Source organism: Chanos chanos, chromosome 13, assembly GCF_902362185.1.
Source record: "Chanos chanos chromosome 13, fChaCha1.1, whole genome shotgun sequence".
NCBI lineage: Eukaryota > Metazoa > Chordata > Actinopteri > Gonorynchiformes > Chanidae > Chanos > Chanos chanos.
In genome coordinates, this window is record NC_044507.1 from 22,342,437 (window position 1) to 22,365,712 (window position 23,276).

At 43.3% G+C, this 23,276-nt stretch overlaps 1 protein-coding gene across 1 annotated transcript; it reads left to right on the top strand.

The window, feature by feature from the left end:
- Positions 1–543: 543 nt before the first annotated feature.
- LOC115826093 (syntaxin-binding protein 4) lies at positions 544–23,019 on the top strand. Its single transcript, XM_030789770.1, has 21 exons — positions 544–590; positions 2,938–3,011; positions 6,095–6,190; positions 8,479–8,548; positions 8,786–8,860; positions 12,032–12,111; positions 13,813–13,936; positions 14,183–14,324; positions 15,598–15,704; positions 15,853–15,991; positions 16,195–16,267; positions 18,704–18,798; positions 19,797–19,893; positions 20,407–20,534; positions 20,993–21,085; positions 21,250–21,315; positions 21,578–21,766; positions 22,041–22,157; positions 22,276–22,325; positions 22,410–22,540; positions 22,958–23,019. The coding sequence occupies exons 1-21, from the start codon at positions 544–546 to the stop codon at positions 23,017–23,019; spliced, it is 2,055 nt and encodes a 684-aa protein (XP_030645630.1).
- The last annotated feature ends 257 nt before the right edge of the window (positions 23,020–23,276 follow it).

Below are 23,276 nucleotides of genomic sequence, written 5' to 3' on the forward strand. Positions count from 1 at the left end.
TTAATTTTGTGAAGTCAGATGATTTTTCAGATCTTCAAAAAACAAACAAACAAACAATGAAAACCATAAAATTGCAGAATAGCAAGATTTCACTCAATCCATATCTTCTTTAACGGGAGGCAGGCCTGTTCCGATCCCCTGGAAGTGACACGGAGTGCCATGCGTTTTCATGTTTTAACGAGCAATGTCTCCAGCCAATCCACAGGTCTACTGTATCAGTGGCTTTTCTTTAAAACGTGAAATCCATGGATGTTGCGCACCGGCGAATGGTAAATCGGTCGTTCAATATTAACAATGACCATATGACACAAAAATATTACATTTTTGAGAACACTGCACTCTTAGTTTTGGTGCATATTGCATAAGATTTAATCTGTCGGCGAAGTTAGTGATGTTTGGGATGATCGGTTAACTGCGAATGGAATTAGAGGGCTGTAGCAGTGGATCATGTGGCTCGCGCTAGGGAGGACCTCCATACGGCTTTGAGGACGGGTGGAATGGGTATATTGTCATCATCGCTGGATGCTCAGACTTTTCCTCAAAATGCCTACGTTCTCTGTGATGTATAAAGGAGCTGTCATGATAAGCAGGTAAATGCTGTGTCGTTTGTTTCAGATTGAGACTTTACAGATTAATACTCGGCGGATTTTAACGGCGTTACTAGACAGCGCGAATTCGTGTGTAGCGCGTTTAAGCGCACGTCGAGCGGATCTCGCACTATACGTCAGAATAGGCATTCGGATGTCTTCTTAAGAGCCTTTTAGTTTCAGTAACAACTAGACTTTCTCTTGTATATTTATTTTAAAATATCAGACGTTATAAACGCTCTTAAACTTTGCACCTGAGCTCTGCGTCGTGGCGCAAAAGTGCAGGTTACTTTGAAATGGCCCACTTCGGACACGTGTTTGCATTTAACAACTTAAATTAAATGTTTTTGTGAGAATGCATTTTGTCCATAAGATTTCGTTGCACAGACTGAGTCCACGAGGCGAATATGATTTCATTAAGTTTAGATAATTTGGAGAGCATGTATCCATGGGCTATCCTTCAAGAGATTTTGAGCGATAAGCCTGGTGGCTGGCCGCCGTGGTGACACATGGTTATTTGTTGTTTTTATTTCAGGTAGATCCCCTACATCAGATGGGGTGTTTGTGTAGCAGATTTATCCATGTGATTCCCTAATACATTTTTCTATGTGCCCGGTCCTCTTTTATAGCAGAAAATTTTGAGTAGTTTTGTGAGGATTTGGTCGCTGTTTATTATGTAACTCTTGCCTAATATGCTTGGACTAATTTATTTATTTGGGGAGGAAAACTGGGATTTTGTCCTAAGAGGAAGTCTCAAATTAAAACAGGCTCGGGGCTCAATCAGACTTTAGGGCCATGGACAGCTGGCTTTCTGCACAGAAGGAAAAGACCAAAATACAGGGAATGCAGTGTATTATAACTGGCATATTATTTCATCAAGACTGTAAATAAATAATGGGTTTATTGTGAATGGCTTTATTGTGAATGGCTCTATTGTAAAGGTATATTGCTTGACACTGAATTTATGGTCCTGCACCATTGTCAGGAACTTCTAGCTGGACTTTTGCAGCATTTTAATTCTGAATTAGATGACATTACGTGACTAATAACACACACATTTCTTAAAGATATTTAAATTTGTTTGAACAAGATCTAGATGACTTCTTTAAGTAGTAAGCCCATCATGTAGAATCCACACTGCAATTGTTCTAAAGATCTTCCTAAACAAAATCGGGATCGCTTCAAACTGTATTTGAAAACATTGTTTAGATCTTAAAGTGAGAGATGTCAGTGGAAAAATGTTTTCATGTTAAATCAGTTATAGAAATGCTGGTCTCTGTCATGGAAGTGTGGAATTTTATCTGTTTATGAAAGAAATAGGAGAGCCAGTAAGCACTTTGATAACTTCACTGGTCTATGTAAATCCAGGGCTTAATTATGAATCTATATGTAATAACAAAATCAGCAAAGTCATTCTCTCTTGTTGAAATTCATGTTGCTTATATGACTGAAGGACAGGAATTTCATGTAAGGGCCCACTCCTGACCACTCACATTGAATTATTCATATTGGTCACTCATGGGAAAGAGAAACAGAGTCTCGGTGCTTTTGTCTGAAAAGTCACTTATGCCATTTTTTTCTCGTTTTTTCCCTGAGCCAGTTTTGTGATCATATGTAGATGAACAGTGCCCTGTTCATGAGTGGGAATAGAGTGCATGTTATCACTGTCTGTGTGCACAGTCAGTGCAAACAGCCTGCACAAAATCTCTACCCTATCTTTTTCATCAAGTTGAAAATGTTAAAAAAAAAGCTTCAGTTAGCAAATTATGGCTGATTTAGCCTATACTCATAAACGAAATGGATTCCTCTCACATGGAAGATAATGATGCTACATGGATAATGCATGTGTACTGTTCACTATTCCAGACTGTTCAGACTGTTCCAGACTGTTCTAGAATGTTTTGACTGTTCCAGTCTGTTTGGACTGTTCCAAACTATTCACACAGCTCACACTAGTAACATGTTTGTCCTTCACGTTCCCTCTAGCTCAGTCTAAGTGAACAGGGCTGCACACTCTGTACGATGGCAGACCTGTTCCGTTAATGCCCCAGGTGCTTAACATATCCCTGTCAGTGGTGTAGTTTCATTCTGAAGGGCTGTATCTGAAACACATGCACACACACTGCATTCTCTCTCTTATTGCTACAGTACTTCTTTTTGCAGTGACCATCGTATTTCTGTAACATGTTCGTTACAAGACATTATATGCATCACAACAATATGCTGCTTATCTGGTCTGCATTCACAAGGCACAACAAACAGAACACGGTGAGGCAAATTCTAAATGCTTTTCTTCTTCTTCTTCTTCCTCTCTCTCTCTCTCTCTCCCTCCTTTCTTCACTATCCATAGGACACTGATGGGTCCGTATGGAGTAGATCGAGCTGTACATTCCATGGAATTCACCGACTGTGAGAATGGATTAGGTGAGTTTCTTATTTCAGTGTGTTTTAAAGAGCAGCCATTGCCCTTTACATGCTGCAGTTCACCATAATTATCACAGTCTCTAAGATGCTGAGCTGCTATGCTACACTAGGTTGTATTTTAATATGAGTTGAGTCCAGAACTGGAGACTTAATGAAGGATTTGTATTATATTGGTTGTCAGAAAGGAGATGAGATGCAGAAGGGCTATGGTACAACACACACCCTGGACTATGTCGTCTCTAAGGGAATTAACCACAGAGAATCTCTCAGTACTCAACACAACAAAAAAACCCCACTGCAGTTGTTTTCCTGTCTTTCAATCCTCGCCCACACAGACAGAAAAGTAGACACACACACACACACACACACACACACATGCATGCACACACACACAATCTCTGTTGTATTTTTACCCTAGCTTGCTCTTTTTCCATACAGTACATCAAAAGCAGCATTGAGAGTGAGCGCTAAGCCCCTTAAACCTGTCCTCTTTACCGTCCAGCTCACACGATCCTCATCACACTAAACTCTGCTTCATATTTACAAATAACAAGAGCCCCTGCCACACGCTGTGCATTCACTGCTTCACTCAGAGAGTCGCTTCTCTGGCCTTCATGCATTTTTTTTTTAAATGAAAACCGTTGGAATGAAAATAAACCTGAAGACTATTGTTTCAGTATTTTCTCTGCAGGTTGGCCCATATGCTAGATTGTTTTTTGGAGAGTTCAGTGAATAAATGGGAATAAAGGGAGGATTAGTTCAGTGGTTCAGGGTCATTATTTGGGGTTTTCACACTGTGAAATCATTAACTAATAAGGGCAATGAAGGAGCACAGTCCTCACAATGCAAGCGGGTTTCTCTGTTTAACACGGTCAGATCAGCCTGACAGTACAAACGCCTCATCGCTGGACGGCCAGAGACTGGCTATGACCCCCAACAGTCGGGCCTGGGTTCAGGGCATGTGAGTGGGGCTTAGTGAGGTGAAGCTCTGCTCAGTGTTCTCCGCTCCATTCACGGCTCCACCACTCCGCAGCCAAGTCCTCGCTCTGCTCCAGTAACACTCTCGCTCGGAGAAAAAACTGCGCGCCCTTCGATTCTGCTCCAACGTGCAACTCCAAACACTAACAACGTGTTTTCTCAGAAGCATCTTTACCTGTGTTTGACATCACCTGCGTGAGTTGGTTAGTCTCGTAATAAGATCTTTTTTGACAATGAACTTTGTTTAGTGACGTGGGCTGCTTCAGAAACCTTCTGTCATTCAACCAAGCCCCATAAACCTGCAACAGTGCGCAGGAACTAGCCAAAGTGTTGTTAGAATTAAAGTTAAAATTAAATTCAGATTGTTCAGATATGAAGTTTATTCAGTTGCCCAAGCATTTTAGGCTATTCAGCTGTAGCCTAAAAAGTAATTTAGCTCCAAACGGTAGAGCCAGGGAAGTCCTACTGGAGGAGTCCTACCCGCTCCACACTGGCAGAGCCACTGGGAGCACTGGAGATTTCGCAGATGACCATGGCCAGGCAAGGAAGGGGTCTGATGGTGTCTTTCTACAGTTGAGTAGTATTTTACAGATTCCTGTTCTAAGTTGTGACCAGCAGAAATTGTGTGTGGTGAGACACTGGAGAAGCAAGGCATTCTGGGTGGCACAGCGGCCTGAAGTGGCAACGTATTGGTCTTTAAAAGTCGCTCTTCGCTCTGATGAGATTACGGACGTTCTGCACCTTTCTCCACCACACTCACACTTCCTGCCTGGGTTTCCCCAAAGAAAGCAGTGCCGTCGTCTCACTGGTCTGTTGTGTCACCAGCCCCGCCAACCATGTCCGCTGCCCGCTGTTATGGTGCTCTTCATCAAATGAATACTCCTCCGTTGGTGGATGCAGGAATGATCCCATTAAGGGCTTTCTCAAATTGCCAATGTCAGCAGCACCTGTTGTTTCGGAGCAGGGTGGAGGTGCATTGATTTTGGATCACTCCAGCAAGTGTCACAGCTATCCCTCTCCGTCTGTACTGTGACTACGTGGGCGATTTTAGCTTCCCAGAGCCCTATGTGGTAATGCGCGGAGGACCAGTATGCTTACAGCGTACAGGAAGGATCACCGTGTTACCAGGGAGACTCACGGCTTTGCAGCCTGCTGGTGGCTCTGCACCACTGAAATCCTATCAACTCATTTTAGGCTGGTAAGAACTCAACCACTGCACGGGGTGGTCTCCTTTATCTCAGTGGTGACGCTCCCTTTCCAGACTTTGTGTGCTGGGTGTTCTGAGAGCTAAGATTACCAGCTGTTCCACTTTAGAGGGGAGACTCAGACACACCGGCCCTAAACACACACATCCTGAAGAGTTGTGTTGAGTTGTGTCACTGAGCACATAAGCTGTTTATGGCCTTAATTATCTTTGCTTGGAGATAAGTTGCAAATGGGACCACACACACATACACACAGCAGACCCTCCACTGGCCCCTCCACTCCAGCAGACCAAGCACAGCCAGACAGAGTGGCTTGTCATTTAAACCAGAGCCCTCAGGTAAATTTGCCAGGTGATATCTAAGCAAGGCAGAGTTTTAGTGGTCGTTTAATTGTATAAGGTTTTGAATAGCCGTGAAATGAAAACACTATATTAATGACGAAACACCGTGTCGGCCAGTATCGGGGCGTGTGCTGTAGACTACTGTCCATTCTGCAGTGCTGACCGCTGCCATTCTCTGACTCCTGCTGTTCCCATCAGCACTGCTCAGAACAGCGTGAAGGGACTGTACCGTTGCCTTGCTATTGTATACAAAAATCAATGACTTCTGACACCTTTAATGAACTCGTCAGTAATCTGGAGGAGTTGACCTTGACAGCATAATGCAGACAGAGCCCGTGTTTTCCAGCCTCTGTGAATACGGAGGAACTGACCTCTGCTCAGCTGGTTAGGTGACTGTTGACGATGGGCGATAGTGAGAGAAAGCACAGAGACCAAAAAAAGGCCCTGAATGATTATGGATATGCGTGCGTATCCTCCAGAGGTCAGCTTGCATTTCAGTTCTGTTTCATCATTGTTTGTTTGTTTGTTTGTTTGTTTGTTTGTTTGTTTGTGTTTTTAGGAATTAAAGTGATTGGTGGTGTAAAAGAATTAACTGGAGAAGAGTTTGGAGTGTATGTCAAAAGGATCTTACCTGGTGGCCTTGCTTCGATTGATGGTAAGAGATTTCCAGAAGCTTTATTTTATAAACATGTCCATTGGTTCTTTCACTGTATTGTTATTGTGATTTGTGATAATTAGATGACACTGGACTGAAAACGCATAATCATATGATGATAGTAATTCATAATGATGGTTTTCGTCATCAATATTTTGTGAATAATGCCCATTTAGACAGAATCTTTTTTTGGTCATGTCAACGGTATTGTTAAAAATGACATTTGTTTAGTTGAGAGGGTTTAGATATTCTTTGTCACCTCATTCCTTTCTAAAGGGATTTCAGACTTGACAGCCTCTGTTAAGCACAGTGAGGAACAAACAGGTCTCAGACCAGTTTAATTAAATTGCTTTGACCCTCATCGTTCTGCACAGCATTTACTAATGAACAAAGACCACCAATCCTATTACTGTGAAAGAAGGCATTTCCAAAAACTGGGTGACATTTTCTGATTTCGGAGCAGATTAACCTAGTGAATAATATTTTACACGTGTTTCTGTATGAACATGCTCTCTGTTATATGCTGTTAGAAAACACAGTAATTGAATAATATGTTACAAATTACAGAAAACAAACGAACAAACAAACAAACAAACAAATAACAGCAACAACAAAACAAACAAACCCAGAGTGCAGTGGAACATTGTAGTGAAGAGCAGCACCTCTGTTTTAGACAGTCACTGTTTTAGACAGTCACGTGTGATGAGCAGGGAATGGAGTTTGTATCATTCTCCTGCTTACTGTTAATGCCTATGACTGGCAGGCATTAGCCTCTCTCTCTCTCTCTCTCTCTCCCTCTCTCTCCCTCTCTCTCTTTCTGTTTCTCTCATTACACAAGCCAAACACGCTTCAGATGTGAGCATGCTCAGTGCAGCTGCTGGGTTCTTTGTTTTGGTCCTTCAGGCACGGCAGGCTGCTGCTACGCTAGTCTGATTGTCCTGAGTAACTGGTCAAAAGAGAATATGGCAAATCTAATTATGAAATCCTTCACTATAAAATGGCTATTAAATGTTTAGTTAGGGGGAAATAAGCTGCTAAATATAGATCACTGATTTAAAGGGCTGTTTAATGCAAACAGCTAAGAGCTCATTAGAAGTGAACATGGCCAAACTGACGGAAGAGCAAGAAAAGACTTTTTGAAATGATTATGTTGGGTCCATGAACCGTGTCTTTATGTTGGGTCCATTAATCATGTCTTTAAAGGATGAGATACCTTTGGACTGAACAGTGTGAGGTCAGTGTTAACAGTCACTGGTGTCTGTCCATTCCCAATGAGGACAGAGTTTACAGTCACTGGTATCTGTCCATTCCCAATGAGGACAGAGTTTACAGTTACTGGTATCTGTCCATTCTCATAGAGGACAGAGTTTACAGTCACTGGTATCTGTCCATTCTCATAGAGGACAGAGTTTACAGTTACTGGTGTCTGTCCATTCTCACAGAGGACAGAGTTTACAGTTACTGGTATCTGTCCATTCTCATAGAGGACAGAGTTTACAGTTACTGGTGTCTGTCCATTCTCAAAGAGGACAGAGTTAACAGTCACTGGTATCTGTCCATTCTCATAGAGGACAGAGTTAACAGTCACTGGTGTCTGTCCATTCTCATAGAGGACAGAGTTTACAGTCACTGGTGTCTGTCCATTCTCCTAGAGGACAGAGTTAACAGTCACTGGTGTACAGTCAGAGGCAGTCCTGCTTCCCCCTCCCCTGAGTGTGTGACTGAAGTTTCAGTGATGAGATGTTAAATGACAGGATGCCTCTTGTGAAGTGAAATAAGGAACAATGTCAGAGTGTTGAGATAAAGGTAACGCTGACCCAGATCCAGCATTGTCCTCAAACAGGCTGGTGTCACTCCTGAACGCTTTTCATAACCCTGTCATGTGACTCACAAAATGTGTGAAGACTTTATGCTGGTTGTCTGTTAAATAACAGCATGGTAAGCCAAAACGAGGTGACATAAGGAAATTATACCGTTTAATCTGTTTCTGTTCTCTGATGTAAAGTAACTATTTATTACATAGCAACATAGAGGTGGTTTAATCCAATTGGAGTTCAAATCCTGTCTGGAGGTTGACAGAAGTTTAGGGAGAATGTATGTAAATAGTCGGCTTGAGGAATCAGTGGTTTTATCAGCGCTGTCCTGAGATACCCTGTCTTTCAGACCCGATGGTCTCCCCAAGCTTATCCTGCACGCTCATCAAATGAGCGCCCTGTTTCTTTACTCTGAATGTCAGTTATTTCTTTATTTTAGTTTGAAATTTTGATTCTCGCCATCATTTTATTTAGGGCACCTACAGCCTGGAGACCAGATCTTGGAGGTGAATGGGGAAAGTCTGATCGGAGTTACAAGCGAAAGGTACCCTCTCTCTTTATCTGTCACTTAATCTCTCTGCATGTCTGTCTGTGCATGACTTATCTATCTATCTGTCTATCTATCTATCTATCTATCTATCTATCTATCTATCTATCTATCTATCTATCTATCTATCTATCTATCTATCTGTATATACATACATATCAGTCACATCCTGTTTGCATAGTATTTCTGTCCTGATCTGCCCTCAGTATGTATGTGTTTGCTATTTGCCTATAGGGCTGTGGACGTTCTAAGGACTGCATCTTCGACCAATCATATGCGTCTTCTTATAGCCAGGGATGAGGAGGCCAGGTAAGCCTGATCCGTGGTTATAAAGCAGGGGATGAGAGGGGGCAAGGACATTGTCTCTGTAGAGGTGACAAAGAAAACTGTGTAATCTATAGAGCATGGCTCAAGTGGACCGCTTACGCTGTGTTTGATTTTTGCCCTGCACCTCAAAAAGTTTGGCTTCCGTAAGCCAACTTACATGCTGTTAATGCACGCTGCAAATCAATGAGTTTCTCAGTTTATCATCACAGACTGGACTACTGTTTGACAAGTGTCAATCAATCTGAAAAGACACAGCTGGAGAGGCCAAATCAAACGAAACAAAGAACACGATTAGCATGTTCCTAACAGTTGTCACAACTCCTTCAACCAAATAGTCCTCTGCCTGTGTGTGAAGATCCCAGTAATGTTATAGCACACCGTACACGCTGCCGCTTCCCTCCAGCAGTGCCCAGGCACTGGCTGTGCAAGGTGTAGGCATTTCCTTAAGTGCTCCCCGCTGTTTTCTCTCTTTAAACACTTAAGCCATGCACGGATTCCTGACCTCCATCTCGCTCTTCCTACCGTCTGATCCTCCAAACGTGCTCAGTAAATTATTTAGAGGGGGATGAATAATTTTGTCAGTAAACTAGATCTGACTGGGTATTGGCAGTTGGTGTTGGCTCCTTGGCTGTCTCTTCAAAGAGGCCACTGAAAGCTCTGCTCTGGTTTTGGGAGAAAGAGCCCAACCGATCACCCTGCAGGGCTTCCATACTGCCTCCCCCACCCACCCCCCCACTCTCTCTCTCTCTCTCTCTCTCTCTCTATCTCTGTCTCTCTTTCTCTCTCTGTCCCTGTCAATGAAAAGCAGAAAAAATGTCCACAGCCACACTATAGACCTTTTCACTCTCCAGAGCTCATTCGGTACAATGTGTCTTTTCTAACTGGGATGTAAAGCTGCTGTAGACTCACTTCTGCAAAAGTGCATTCAAACACTGGAATGTGTTACTTATAATGTGTAATGTGCTGTTTTTGTATTATGCTGGGTTTTTCTGTTTGCATAGAGAAAGCTTTTAAAGCTTTGAAATGAATGTAAAATAGCTTTATTATGTTGTATGCTGACACACACTCTGATGTATAAGTGGCATTGTCCAGATGAAAGTCTCCAGCCATAGGACAGTGGTAACAGGCTCTGTGTGGTTAGTAGGACACACACTTCAACCCCTGACATATGTATAGGTAAATGTCTCTACTGTTCCATGTGGCACTGTGAATCCCACAGTCCTATGGTGTGATCCACTGTGAGCTGTGTGTGCACTGTGAGCTGGCCCGTCCTGATCTAAACACACAACACACTCCACTCTGTACAGGCAGAATTTGACACTCAGCACAGCTCACAGCTCAGCTGGAGACACAGTCACAAAGCAGGACATAAATAAAATGAATGAAGGAAGAGGTTTCTTTACATCACACTGAGAGAGAGAGAGAGTGCGAGACAGAGAGAGAGAGAGAGAGAGACAGAGAGAGAGAGAGAGAGAGAAAGAGAGAGAGGGAGAGACAGAGAGAGAGAGAGAGACAGAGAGTGAGAGAGAGAGAGAGAGGGAGAGAGAGAGAGAGAGAGAGAGAGGGAAAGACAGAGAGGAGAGAGAGAGAGAGAGAGAGACAGAGAGTGAGAGAGAGAGAGAGAGAGAGAGGGAGAGAGAGAGCGAGAGAAAGAGAGGAGAGAGAGAGAGGGAAAGAGAGAGCAGACTGTGGGGAAGGTTAAGCCAGGACCGTGATGAGATGAGCTCCATGCTTTAATCTGCATTCTGGCCTTAACCAATGCCTGCTCAGGGGATTATGCCTCTGTGTGTGTGTGAGTGTGCGTGTGTGTGTGTGAGTGTGTGTGTGTGTGTGCATGCGCAGGTCACTGTGCGCTGCACTCCACCAGCTGTAGCCGTTGGTAAACACCCTGGAGCTCTGCTTGGATATTTATGACTAAACAACGTTTCTGTGTGAGGACACACTTGACTACACCACAACGCTGACAAACTGACAAAACCCCCCTTAGACCCCTACCCTGACACCGCACTGCTTAACGACCTTGTCCGACCTACTAGGTCATAATCCCGATAGATTACCCTCTTTAAATGAAAAGAAAAGAAAAGTAAGAGAATGAAAAAAACGCTTCCCTCTTCTGTTGATGACAGTGGAAAGGGCTGAGTGTGGCCTGAAACGAACGTGTTAAGTTGCCTGTTAATTGATACGCTGGCTCACAGCGTCGTGTTTACAGTGACAGCAGATCAGCTTAATTCAAATCAGGTGGAGTCATCAATGGGCAGCATCATGTGACAGTACAGACAGGGGTTTCCCAGGCACCTCTGCAGGGGAGCACTGAGGCAGGAAAAAGGGGTTTACTGACCCATACCTGAGAGTCGCAGAGTGTCGGGGGAGATGGAGACTGGGAGAGAGAGTTATGACATAGGAGCAGTCAGCCTATTGTCATCAAACTGCTCAACAAAAAAACACGGCTAAACACAGTTTCTTTGTGTGTGTAAGACAGTTGTACACTTCAAAGACATCACATCACATACAATAATGAATCATTTCTACTTTTGCCCCAAAAAAGGTGTCATGTGATAACAAGCAACCAAATTAATATTTTGTTTTCAAGTGGTATAAATCATTTCCTTTACTTTGATCAAACCGAAAAGTGGTTACATGACTGGATTACAGGGGTGATATTCACACGATAAAACATCTTAAACCAACCTCTTTTTGATTTGACTACATTTTTGGTGTGTGAAGATTTCAGACACATCCACACACACACACACACACACACACACACACACACACACACACACACACACACACAAATATGTATGTACATCAAACAATTTATATAAAAAGACATTAAAACCAAGATTTAGTTTTCAGAGAGATGTTTTTTTCATGGCTGTTTTTTCAGTTCCCTCTCAGTCTCTATATTTAGCCCTCAGGAAACACTGCTGAACAGCACACTCCCTTTGCCCTGAAGGAATTGGCTTGTGTAATAGTTTTTTGGAGGGCAAATCAAGTTAATAGTAGGAGATTTTAAGTGTTATGTCATTTCAATATCCAGAGATACTGTGCTGCTGTGTAATGTCATTGTCTGACTTTTTTTTTTTTTTTAATTTACTCATGCTTGGCTTGTTCTCGTTTTACTCACTTGTTTGCTTTTCTCTTCGTACACAGGAGGGAATTTGCAGAACTGCTTGAAAAATACGGCTCCAGCGGCAGCACAGGTTCCACAAGGAATTCTCCCATTCAGAATGGTACGGTCTCTCCCATTCAGAATGGTACGGTCTCTCCCATTCAGAATGGTACAGTCTCTGTTCCCTGGACCTTCCCTACTGCTGCCTTCCACTGCTCCCCATCAGACCAGACTCACCCCACATGACGCACATTTATCAGAGAACACTAGGATGACAGGAGGCATTTGAATACAGGACCAAGGTCACTCAGTGGATTTTTGACTCAGGCCGGTTCACTTACAGTTCATGAATCGTGATATTGCCTGAGTTACTGGTGTGATTAGAATGGATGATGCGACTGTGATACTGGTTACCATTGGACTAAAGTTATAGTGAATAGTGAACACATATCGTGCACCCACAAACTGGGTATTCCACTGTCAGCACCCATTTTATGACATGAAATGTGTTTGTACACTAAAGACTTAAGTCCGTAATCCTTTAAAGTTGAGAGGCGAAATAAACCGGCCTTTGAAAATGGCTTATGACAGCCGCCTTGTCCATTATGCAATTGCGAACATCTGTTTGTGCCGGGGGTAAGACACTGCACTGGCAGACGCGTTTAAGAGCGGAGATCACACAGTCAGAATGCATAGAGTCCCAGGTCTTTGCCTACTGCACTCACGCCTCAGTATAGACTCTTCTAATGATGTAACTGCCGTTTGAATCTAAGTCCTGCTGTGTTTCACTGACGAGTTCAGACAAGGTAGAGTTCTCCTGGGCTTTTTTTATATTTAAAAGTGAACTGTAGCAGAAATGTCTTTTGAAATCCTGGTTTTTTTTTTAGTCTTACAGTGGCACTGTGGTATATGTGATGTCCAGGTGTGTGTGTAATGTTCAGAGGTGTGTGTGATGTTCAGTGGTATGTGTAATACTCAGTGGTATGTGTAGTGTTCAGGGTAACTGAGGGTCAGCTGGTTATTGTCTGATTGTAAATTGTTTAGTCAGACCATTGTCAACACAGTCATACTTGCAGTGTGTGATCACTGTGGAACATTTTCACGTGGAACATGACAGTGTCATAGAAGACATATTGTGGTAATACACTGTATATGGTTGATGTGTAAATAATCCATTCTGTGCATTCTGCCATCTTTTCTCCCTTTTACTCTTGGATATTTAAATAAGCTGTTGATACAAACAGGATACTATGAGTCTAATTTTGAAGGAAGGAATTTTGAAGGAATCAAAATATTTTCATAATTTTGCCTCAAATGGTCCTGCAGTGGTCATCATAGCGTGTGGTCCTCACAGATTAGACCAGATTAATGGTACTGACCTCCTGTCAGAAATACATTTTTTTGAAATTGAAGTGGTGTTGTCTGGACAGGGTGGACAGCATGTGGGGCTGAGTATTTGTTGATTTGGTGGAGCAAAGGTAATAATTCTGGATTTCTCTGGTGACAGGTTTACAGAAATACTCATTCAGCCAGACCAGTTCTGTGGCAGACTTGGCTGTGTTCTCTTAATCACACTGTTTTCGGGAGTCATTCAGTTCATACAAATATTACAGCAGTTGTCTGCACCCACTAACAGAACTGAAGTTTTCAGCAGTGATGTAGTTTTTGCATATTTGATCCCACACAACAATGTAATGCCAAACATGTGATTATCATAGTTACTGTTATGTGAAAAAAAAGAATGGAAATGTTATATTATGTGTAATTTTCCTCTTGTGATGTGTAACTGTTTTTTGATGATTCATGCATTATCTTCCAAAAGCAGGCAGATACTTAGACAGCACGTCATCGGGGTCCTCATCCAGGTCTCAGAGTCCACTGCTCCTCAGTCCTGCTGGCTCTCAGAGCACATACACCAACACAGGCAGCCTACTGCGCTCCCTCAGGTACCAAACACTCACCCCAACACTGGACTTCCACTCATCAAACACTCATCTATTACTGCACTGCCACTTATCAAACACTCACCTCAACACTGCACTGCCACTCAACACAGCAGCACAGACCTGAACACCATGCTCACTCTCATCAGCTCTGTAGGAATGTATGTGTCAGTAATGTCTGATAACCTTAGATCAACCTATAGGTGCCTAAACCTAAACTGCTAAACCTAAACTGCTCTCTTATCACAGTCACCCAGGGGAGGGGGTCATTCAGCTGATCTCAGTGGCTCGTTCCTGCAGTTTGGGCATCACCATAGGGGGAGGTTCCAACAGACCTGACGGTCCAGCAGTTTACATCCAGGAGATCCTGTCTGGAGGAGACTGCCACAGGGTGAGTGTCTCACTGAGAAACCCGAAGTCAGGTGTGAATGGAGAGTGAGGCAGGTAAAGACAGATTACAACCCACAGATTACTGAAGTGTAGTTAATGTTGCGTCAGATGAAGAGAGAGATTCAAAAACACAAAAGCTTAACTGAAAATGTGGCAGAGTAGCGAGTCAATCTGGGATCAAAGTTTAAACTTAGAGTCCTAATGTGTGAAAAGACTCTGGAAAACACTATCATTAAGCTTCAACGTATTTAGCAACAAGCTAGCTCTTTAACCCAGAGGGGGGTCAGTCTTTAACGGAAAGGCTAATTCCTTAAAGGGGCCAAGATCCCCATGCATTGGCTCCAAACAGTGGAAAATGTTCTGTTTTAAGCTGGTGAGTGCTCTCTGAACTCCTTAATCTGTCTGAGGGTCAAGACATCTGGCATGCATTGTTTTTTTTTGTCGCTGCTGTGCGCTAACCACTGCCTGGTAATGAAGACTGAGGAGTAGTGAGGAGAGCCATGGGAGGCAGGGAGGCCGGCTGTACCCCTGGCCTGTGTAAGGGTGCTGTGACTGCAGAATACATGCTTGACTGAGGCTCCCGCAGTTTGGAAACAATCTGCATGGGTCAGGCCCCAGGGACCCGGTACAGGGCACCAGCCGGAACATGAGCCGGAGGAACAGGGCAGAGAGGAGGAAAGATCCGAACCTTTCACCTGCAGGGACGTCAGTCACCCGATCCGCCTTGTGTTTTCCGTTCGAGCCTGTTTAACTGTGCATCACTGAACCAGGGTCTCAAAACTTCAGCTAAGCCCTCACACCTCTATGTAGTTTTCATCTGCCGTAAAGTATTCCGTGTATCACAGCGGGCGGAGCTGTGTGTGGCTCAGTTTAAGATGAGGGATTGCTCAGACAGCGCTTTTATCTTTTATCCCATCTTATGTCTTACTGTTCACTGCTCTTTTATGGAAATCATCATTATACCCCTATGGTGTCCCAGGGATTTTCCCCCCTTGAGGGGTTTTGATTGGATGAGCCATTGAGGATGAGAGCTTCTTCACAGTAATGTTTACACAGCTCTGTAGTTTCAGTTACCTTGGCTTTGCTTGGTGGAAGCTGACAGAGTGTGCCGGAATCCTTTGTGATACCCGATAGGGTCATATTCCTGCTGATGCGCGAGGTGTTTGTATTGCTAAAGAGGCAGCCTGTTCAGACTGGACCTCGTCTGTCAGTGGAGAACGGATCAGCACCACGGGCTCAAGCTGCTCTGTTCTCTCCTTTTCTGTGACTTGCAGGACGGCAGGCTGAGACCGGGTGATCAGCTAATCGCCATTAACAAGGAGTCTTTGATAGGGGTGACGTACGAGGAGGCAAGGAGCCTTCTGAATAAAGTCAAATTCAGGTGCTTTAATGAAACCCCCTCACTTTATTGCATCTCACTATGAGTTTTAATCAATTCTTGTTCCTACCATTTCTCTTTCACTGTCAACATGATGAATGAGGTCCATTGTTTTTTTTGTTTTTTTGTTTTTTAATCTCTGCCCTTGAAGCCAAGAGAGTGTGGTGGAGATTGCCTTCATCCCTGGAAAAGGCTCTTTTCCAAACAGTTCCTCTCTACACAATGGAGTACAGAAGGCTGTTGGGAATGGCTGCAGCTCCAGTCGGCTAAAAGTTCACAGATCTCCAGAGGTGAGAGAGACATCTGCTCATCGATGTCACCGCTGCTTTGAACGGACACAAGTATCGTCAGTTTGATATTACAGTGTGAAATTTTGAGTTAAACGTCCTTGCATTTTCAAAGAAGACGTGTACAGCGTCATGTGTCTAATGGTGTCTGATCTCTTTGTGTGTGTGTGTGTGTGTGTGTGTGTTTTCTAATGTTCTCCTCAAAGATCCATCCAGAAGAACGTGCCCCAGTGCCTTCCTCTTCCCCAGAGATCTCTCCTCCAGACATACATGTATCAGGTACTTCGAACTTTACAGAAAATCACCCCAGAACTTTTCATACCAAACACCCCAATCTTCGCCGAAAGTTTCTCCCCAAAAGTTGTTTTTTCATAGTACATTATTACCTCACCAAGCAGACTCAGAGCATGCACTGCATGTCTGAAAATTCGGCTCATTTTCCTTCAGCTGCTGAACGTTATATTATATTGGACATTATTTATATCTGCTGGATAGACACACTCTTACAGATGCTGGCTGAGAGCACATGGCAGAGGAAAGGATACCTGAGACCGAAGGTGTCCTCTGAAAGCTCGGTATCTAGCTCATTAAAAAGACATGACTTCCGGCACCTTCAACCTCAAATGCAAATTTAAGTGACATGCTGAGAAACAGGATTACTTTGCAAAGAAGTGATTTGTTTGGTTAGAGGAGAGCGAGAGAACGATGCGGGATTAATCATGAACAGCGTTTGGGATTTAATCAGCGACCTATTCGAAAAGTAAATAATCTCAGGGTTGATCCAGAGGCTGAGTCTGTATCTGAGGTGTTAAAACGACTCAAACCTCAGCACACGTACGCAAATGAAGACATCTCTGGCGTGTAGCCAGAGAGAACTTTGGTCACGCTCCCTGAAGAATGAGTAACTGTAAAGGGGCATGTTATTCACTGCATGGAGAGTGGTCTGTCTTAATGCACTAAGCAAGATTGTGAGTTGCTATAGAAACCATGTGGAGAAAGCCAATTAAGTTTCGCTATAGCTATGGGGTAATATCAGGGAAATACGATGATATTATGTTGGCTTGGAGACACAATTATCTGTGTCAAAGCAGGCTTTCATGTGAGCGGACCCTAAGAGAGGATGTGCAGATTTTAGCCTTTATAGTTTGTTGGGTTTTTTCAATGGAATTTATTCCTCTAAGTCCAGTTGCAGAGTTATGGATGCTTGAATCTCAGGTCATTTTAAAGTGGCTGCTTAGGGTAGATCAGAGGTTTATCTGAATGACACATAGAGGCGTCTGACTCGACCTTGAACCCTGGATTTCAGAAACACACGCTTATGGTTATTCATGTGATCAGCCCAAACATACAGGCGCTAATTACCAGCTGACCCATCACTCAGATCTGTTCCACTGATTCAAACCCTGTTTGTTACATAACATGCAGCTTCAATTAGTGGAACAATAGTGTAATTCCAGTCAGTCTGGTGTGAACGGACACATCTCTCATGCAGAGATCTGGAGTGACGTGTGATCATGATCTCGTCTGGGATTTTAAAAGCATTACGTGTCTCATCCGTGATTCCATGAAGCCGGCCTCTGTTTGGACACACTGGCGTCTGTTTACACAAGGCTTTGCCTGTGGGATCCATGGTAGTGGCATTACCTTCCTGGTATGAGTCAAAGCGTAAGTGTAGCTCTCTTTGAATGATAATCCACTCTTTCATGGAGGACTGTTAACACCTGATAGTCTTGTGCTGCTGTGAACAGGTCAGCTGGTCACCTGGGCAACGCCTATGCAGTAAAATATAATTGTTGACTTTATTTGTTAATATAAAGCCAACCGTGTTCTATAAATTCTCTTGATTCAGTCAGGGTTGAATGAAAGTTCAGATCAGTGAACTGAACTGAGCAGGTCTGACCGTGTAGTGTTCTCCTGAGGTAACCCGTGTTCACAGAGACGACACAGGTCATCAGCTTTAGCAGGCCTGGCAGGGGGATATTAAGTTGTGTGATGGTCTGTAAACTGATAAGCAGTAAGTTTGCATGGAAACTGGATGTTAAAGTAACAGTCAGTGTGGTGTGTGTTTGGTAAACAGTGGTGCAGGACACGTCTCCCGGGCCTCACTCTGCCGCGGTGTTGACTGACTGTATGACACGCTAGAGGACACGGTGAAAGTGGAGACATCCGTTTAGATGGCACCATTAATCTGCTACTGTTTTAGTGCTGTTGTGTCGTGAGCTTGTTCTACCACCTGCCAAATCTCCTCTGAAGTTGAGTGTGAGAGAGAGGGACCCCCTGCTGAGACCAATCTACTGAGTCTACACGCAAAAGAAAAGAAAGAAAAAAACAACAACTCTGCCCTGTCAATCATGAATGTCAGACAGCAGCCCAGGAGAAATGTGTATGTGTGTGTGTGTGTGTGTGTGTGTGTGCAGGGTATGGGTGACTCAGGTGGGATGTTAAGAGGATGGGAGAGGGCTGTTCATATCTGGTCAGTATCTGTAGTCTGAATACACAGGGAGGCACTCAGCAGGCACTTAACACAGATGCTGTTAATTCCAATGGCACAGCAAAAGACCCTTCCTCAGATCTTCATTAGAACCTCAGAACCCAACACGTCTGTCATTCCTACAAAAAGCTGTATCAGTTGCTTTTTGTGTGTAAATGAAACCTTTGTGACTGAAGCATTGAGACAGATGTTTGTGGGGTTTTTGTTTTTTTTGTCACGTTCAGCCTCCTCCACCACCCAGAGGGCTGCTGCTGCTGTGGCCAAACCCAAGATCTCACTGGACCCCCACATACGGCTCCGCTCAGAGAAGCTTGACTTGGTGAGTGAACCGAGATCGCTGTGCTGAGATCAGTCAAAAGCTTTATCAGAAAGCGCCCTGATTTACACTCCACTGTGAAGCGTTTCTGCTCTCCAGCACATAGCATAGCCTGTCTTGCCATAGGATCAGAGGAACCAAGTGGTGAAAGAAGCCATAAAGTGAATTAAAGGGTTAATCTGCAATTAAAGGCTTAATCCAGAGTATATGCTGTAGACGTCCGTGGTGCGATTGAGTGGTGAAGTCACGCACGTGAGGCCAGGCTGTTTACAGAGGTATTGGTGCATGTATTTCCCCTCTGTCTTCAGTCTTGGCCCGTCCTCCTGTCCCGACATGCTTTTTTGTCATAATGTCGTTGTTTTCCTGTGATTTAATCTGATCCCACTGATCCACTGGGTGACCCTAATCTACCGGACGATTAATGAGATTACACCTGATGGAAGAGAACACTTTAATGTTGAACACAGACATGGCGTTGAATACGGACACTTTACTCGGTCTTGCGTGGTGAAGAGGGTAGATTTACAATTTTTAAAATTTTTGTCAACATTTCGTTAACAGTAGTTTATGGAGACCAGTCAAATTCACTGAAATATATCATCTCGCAGATCCAAATCAGTAGCAGTGTATGTATTTAAATAGGTGTGTGTGGTAAAATCAGTGTGATATTTGATAGACTTACGTTTTGACACAATTGGATCACCTCTGTTTCAGAGGGACTGTATTAAAATACGTTGACCCCTCGTTGTTATACTGCCCCCTTCTGGTGTGTATTAAAAATGGTAATGCACAATGCTGCAAGTACATATGTAATGAAGCACTCAACCAGTCAACTGAATGCATTTCAAGACTTTAAGACTGTTACTTTGCAATGTCAAAAGACTGTACAGTCTAGGAACAAACATCTGTATGTGAGATTTTTGACATGTATGCGGTTTCTTCCGATAGTTTGAGATAGTTAGAGTGGTGAATCTAACAGGCTAATCCTGGGGTAATTCTAGGCCCTGTCTTACCTGGGACTGGACATCACTGATGAGAAGCGAAGAAAGCTGAGACAGAGCCTGACTACAGACTCTCAGGGAACTGTGTCATATGGAGGTGAGCAGTCAGTTACACCACATATACACACTGTACTTCATATGGAAGACCAGCAATGGGTTTTGTAACATGGGCTACAAAAATGTGTTCAGTAGGTAGTGTAACATGTAACACACAACATGTAACATTAACACACAGCTCAAAATGCTTTTCATCATATAAGACAGTTCTGGATAGGGTTTTTCTTATGTAAAAGAGAGATGGGTAAGGTTTTCATACTTACACCTACTTACGAGGGTGCAGCGCTTAAAAAAAATCTAATTAAAATTTACTGTGGATGAGTGTGGAAATACCACAGAGCAGTCTGAGTCTACACAGCAGTAGGATCAGACCACATAGCACCAGAAATAATAGGTATATCCACAATCATTACGGATATCTAGTCAATTTTATATGAAACTTATCTGAATGTTCATTAACAGAAAAAAAAGGGAAAGAGCAGATTGGGTATTTGCATTAATATGATCCAATGATACTCAAAGTCCGTTAAATATTCCTCTTGTTGGTGGGCAGACTTTGTGGAGGCCACACGAACTGTTTTCCAAGACAATCTGGAGGAGGCGGGGCTAGCACAGGGACCCTTCATGTTCTCCTACCACGAAGCAGCTAGTTTGATGGACACCTCAGCGTTTCACTCTCCCGTAAGTTCACTCCCGTGATAAAGACCAAACTTTTGTTTTGTTCAGAATCTACCAGAGTCCTTAGGGCTTTTGCCATTGAAACTTCAGCTACTTCTGAAATGGAACAAGTGAGGAGATTTTCTCGTGGGGTTTTTTTTTTTTTTTTTTTGTAAAGAGGATTTTCTGCTGCAGGAGGGGAATGATCAAAGCTGCCTAAAACCCCTCAATCACTGGAGACTTTGCCTATTGCTTGCCTTATGTCTGGGGATGTGTTTTTCATACCTCAGTCCTGAATAGGCACGTATAATCACTAATGCACGTATAATCACTAAATGCAGATCCCCTCGTGTGGATTTAACATTGCCTTTTTGTAACTTGTAAACAGATAAGAGTAAACACACCTCAGTGAAAAAAAAGAAGCCTCCAAAAAACCCCACTAAACCCTGTTTGTGCTCTGAGTTTGATGCTCCTTGTTGCAGACCTGTGAGTCAGAATGCAGCTATAGCAGTGAAGAACTGGAACAGTTTCAAACTGAGGTGAAGCAACTTCAGCAGCAGATGAAACAACTGCAGGTGAACACAGTTCATAAACAGATCAGTCTTCATTTTCTCATGGCACTTCTGTTACATGCACTGCGTGTGTCACGTTTGTTGAGTGTGCTCCTCTGTAAGTCTACAGATCTTTGTAAAGGGGACTTAACAAGCCTTGCTGGTGTTTGTCTTGAATATTTTCAAAGGTTTTACTGAAAGACACAGAACACAGTAAGAAAGCACTGGAGGAGGAGCTTCAGAAGACCGCAGAGGTCAGGACCACCATTTTAAACATACACATTCTCAGATACAGACATAGTCCATCCTAAACTGTATGTGTATATATACATGTACACATGACATTGATTTTTCCCAAAAAATGATATGAAATTATGGACTCATTTCTCAGACTACATCCTTGCTTTGAATTCAGTTCTAGGAGAGATTCTCTATTCACTGTACAGTTTAGACTGTTGGTTAATCTTGGTCCCTGGATGCATTTGTGTGTGTGTGTGTGTGTGTGTTTTTTTTTAGAAAGCCACGGCCACTGTGGAGGAGAACAAGACACTGAAGACTAAACTGGAGGTGGCGGAGGCAGTACAGAGACAGACCAACAGTGCGGAGCAAGACTATGAGGAGGTCATCCAGCTCCTGGAGGCCGAGATCAAAGACCTGAAGAGCCAGCTCGCTAGCAGGAGCCAGAAGGGTCTGGAGGCCACCAAAGTACGACCTCTCTTTGTCCCACCACTGACCTTTAACCTTACATCTTACCATGTAAAATAATTTCTTTAAGGAAAGGATAGGGATGTTTTTATCGTCATTCCAGAGCATGTTGTACGTGAAAGGGAACAAGATGAGGTACCCTAATGAGCTACAGTTGAGGAAACCATTTTCTAAAACCTAGGGCAGTTACTGAAGCTGTATGAATACTGGAGAAGGCACCTGTCCCTTTTGTTTAGTGTTGAGTGGTCAGTGTGAAAACGTGTTGTTCTAACAGGAGGATGTCATGGAGCTGAACAGAAGACTGTCCATCATTGACTGTCAGCTGAGGAGGTCTGAGCTGACCAGGAAACATCTGGAGATCTGCAATAAGAAACTGTTAGGCTTCGCTCAGGTAGGAATCAGTTTGTGACAGAGTGTGACAGACTAAAAAAAAGCTCAATATTAAACAACTTGACATTCACTGGCATTGGTTGTTTTTTGTTTTTTTTTCTTAACGTGTGTTTTAACAGAACGTCCACAAGGTTCTCACCAATGCCACTTTATTTGGAAGCGAAAATGGGTGAGTGACACATGACGGTTTCAGAGCTTTTAATTATTTCTTATTTACATTGTTGCTGATTGTGAGGTGTGTCTGCTGTTACAGGAGCACAAAGTCGTCCCCGGCCACGGACAGCCCGGACACACCCTCTCCCATCCCTGACCCGGCTTACCAGCTCGCAGCCGAGGCTAAAGAACTTGTCGACGGAGTTTGCTCTCTGTGCACTGAAGATCAGGGTGAGAGGAAAACATATTAAATAAATGAATGAAAAAAAGCATCGTTTTTATGAACTTGTCACCTTTGCATTGATGCTTGTAGCTTTCTTCAGCTGGCCAGTCATCAGCTGGCCAGCACTTCCCAGTTACCAATTTCATTTCGATTGGTTTGAAATGTGTCTATTAATGTTACATTTATTTAGCTGACGCTTTTATCCAAAGCGACTCATAAGTTGGGAAACAATTCAAGCTCCAGTATAGTGAGAATAGTATAGTCCAGTACACTTCAAATTCACCAAAAAAAAACAAAACCCATGTGTTTGACTAGATACCCCGTCTTCCCTCATCACCTTAGAACAGCAGGGGTATTCAGAGAACACAGTGGTCCTTATTCTGCTTTATTACATGTTCCTGACTCATTTCTCTTCTTCCGTGAAGCATCCCCGTGCAGTCCCGACGGATGCATCCTGCAGGCAGGGAAGGACTGTGTTGCGGAGTAAGTGGTCCAGACTCCTGTGTGCTGTCACTCTGTCACTGCTGGAATAGGACATAATCAGCATTTTTCCTGCTGCTGTGGCATTCAGCAGAAAAGAAGATTTAACCAAGCTTTTCCTTTACATAGCTACTTTTCTCTGTCACAAAGCCTGTGCAAATAAACGCCACCCTGGAAGACGCTGAACTTGACATAATTGGGATATTTAATGAAATGCCATATTAGTTGATTTGATTCAGTATGTTCTGAGATTTATACAAAAAT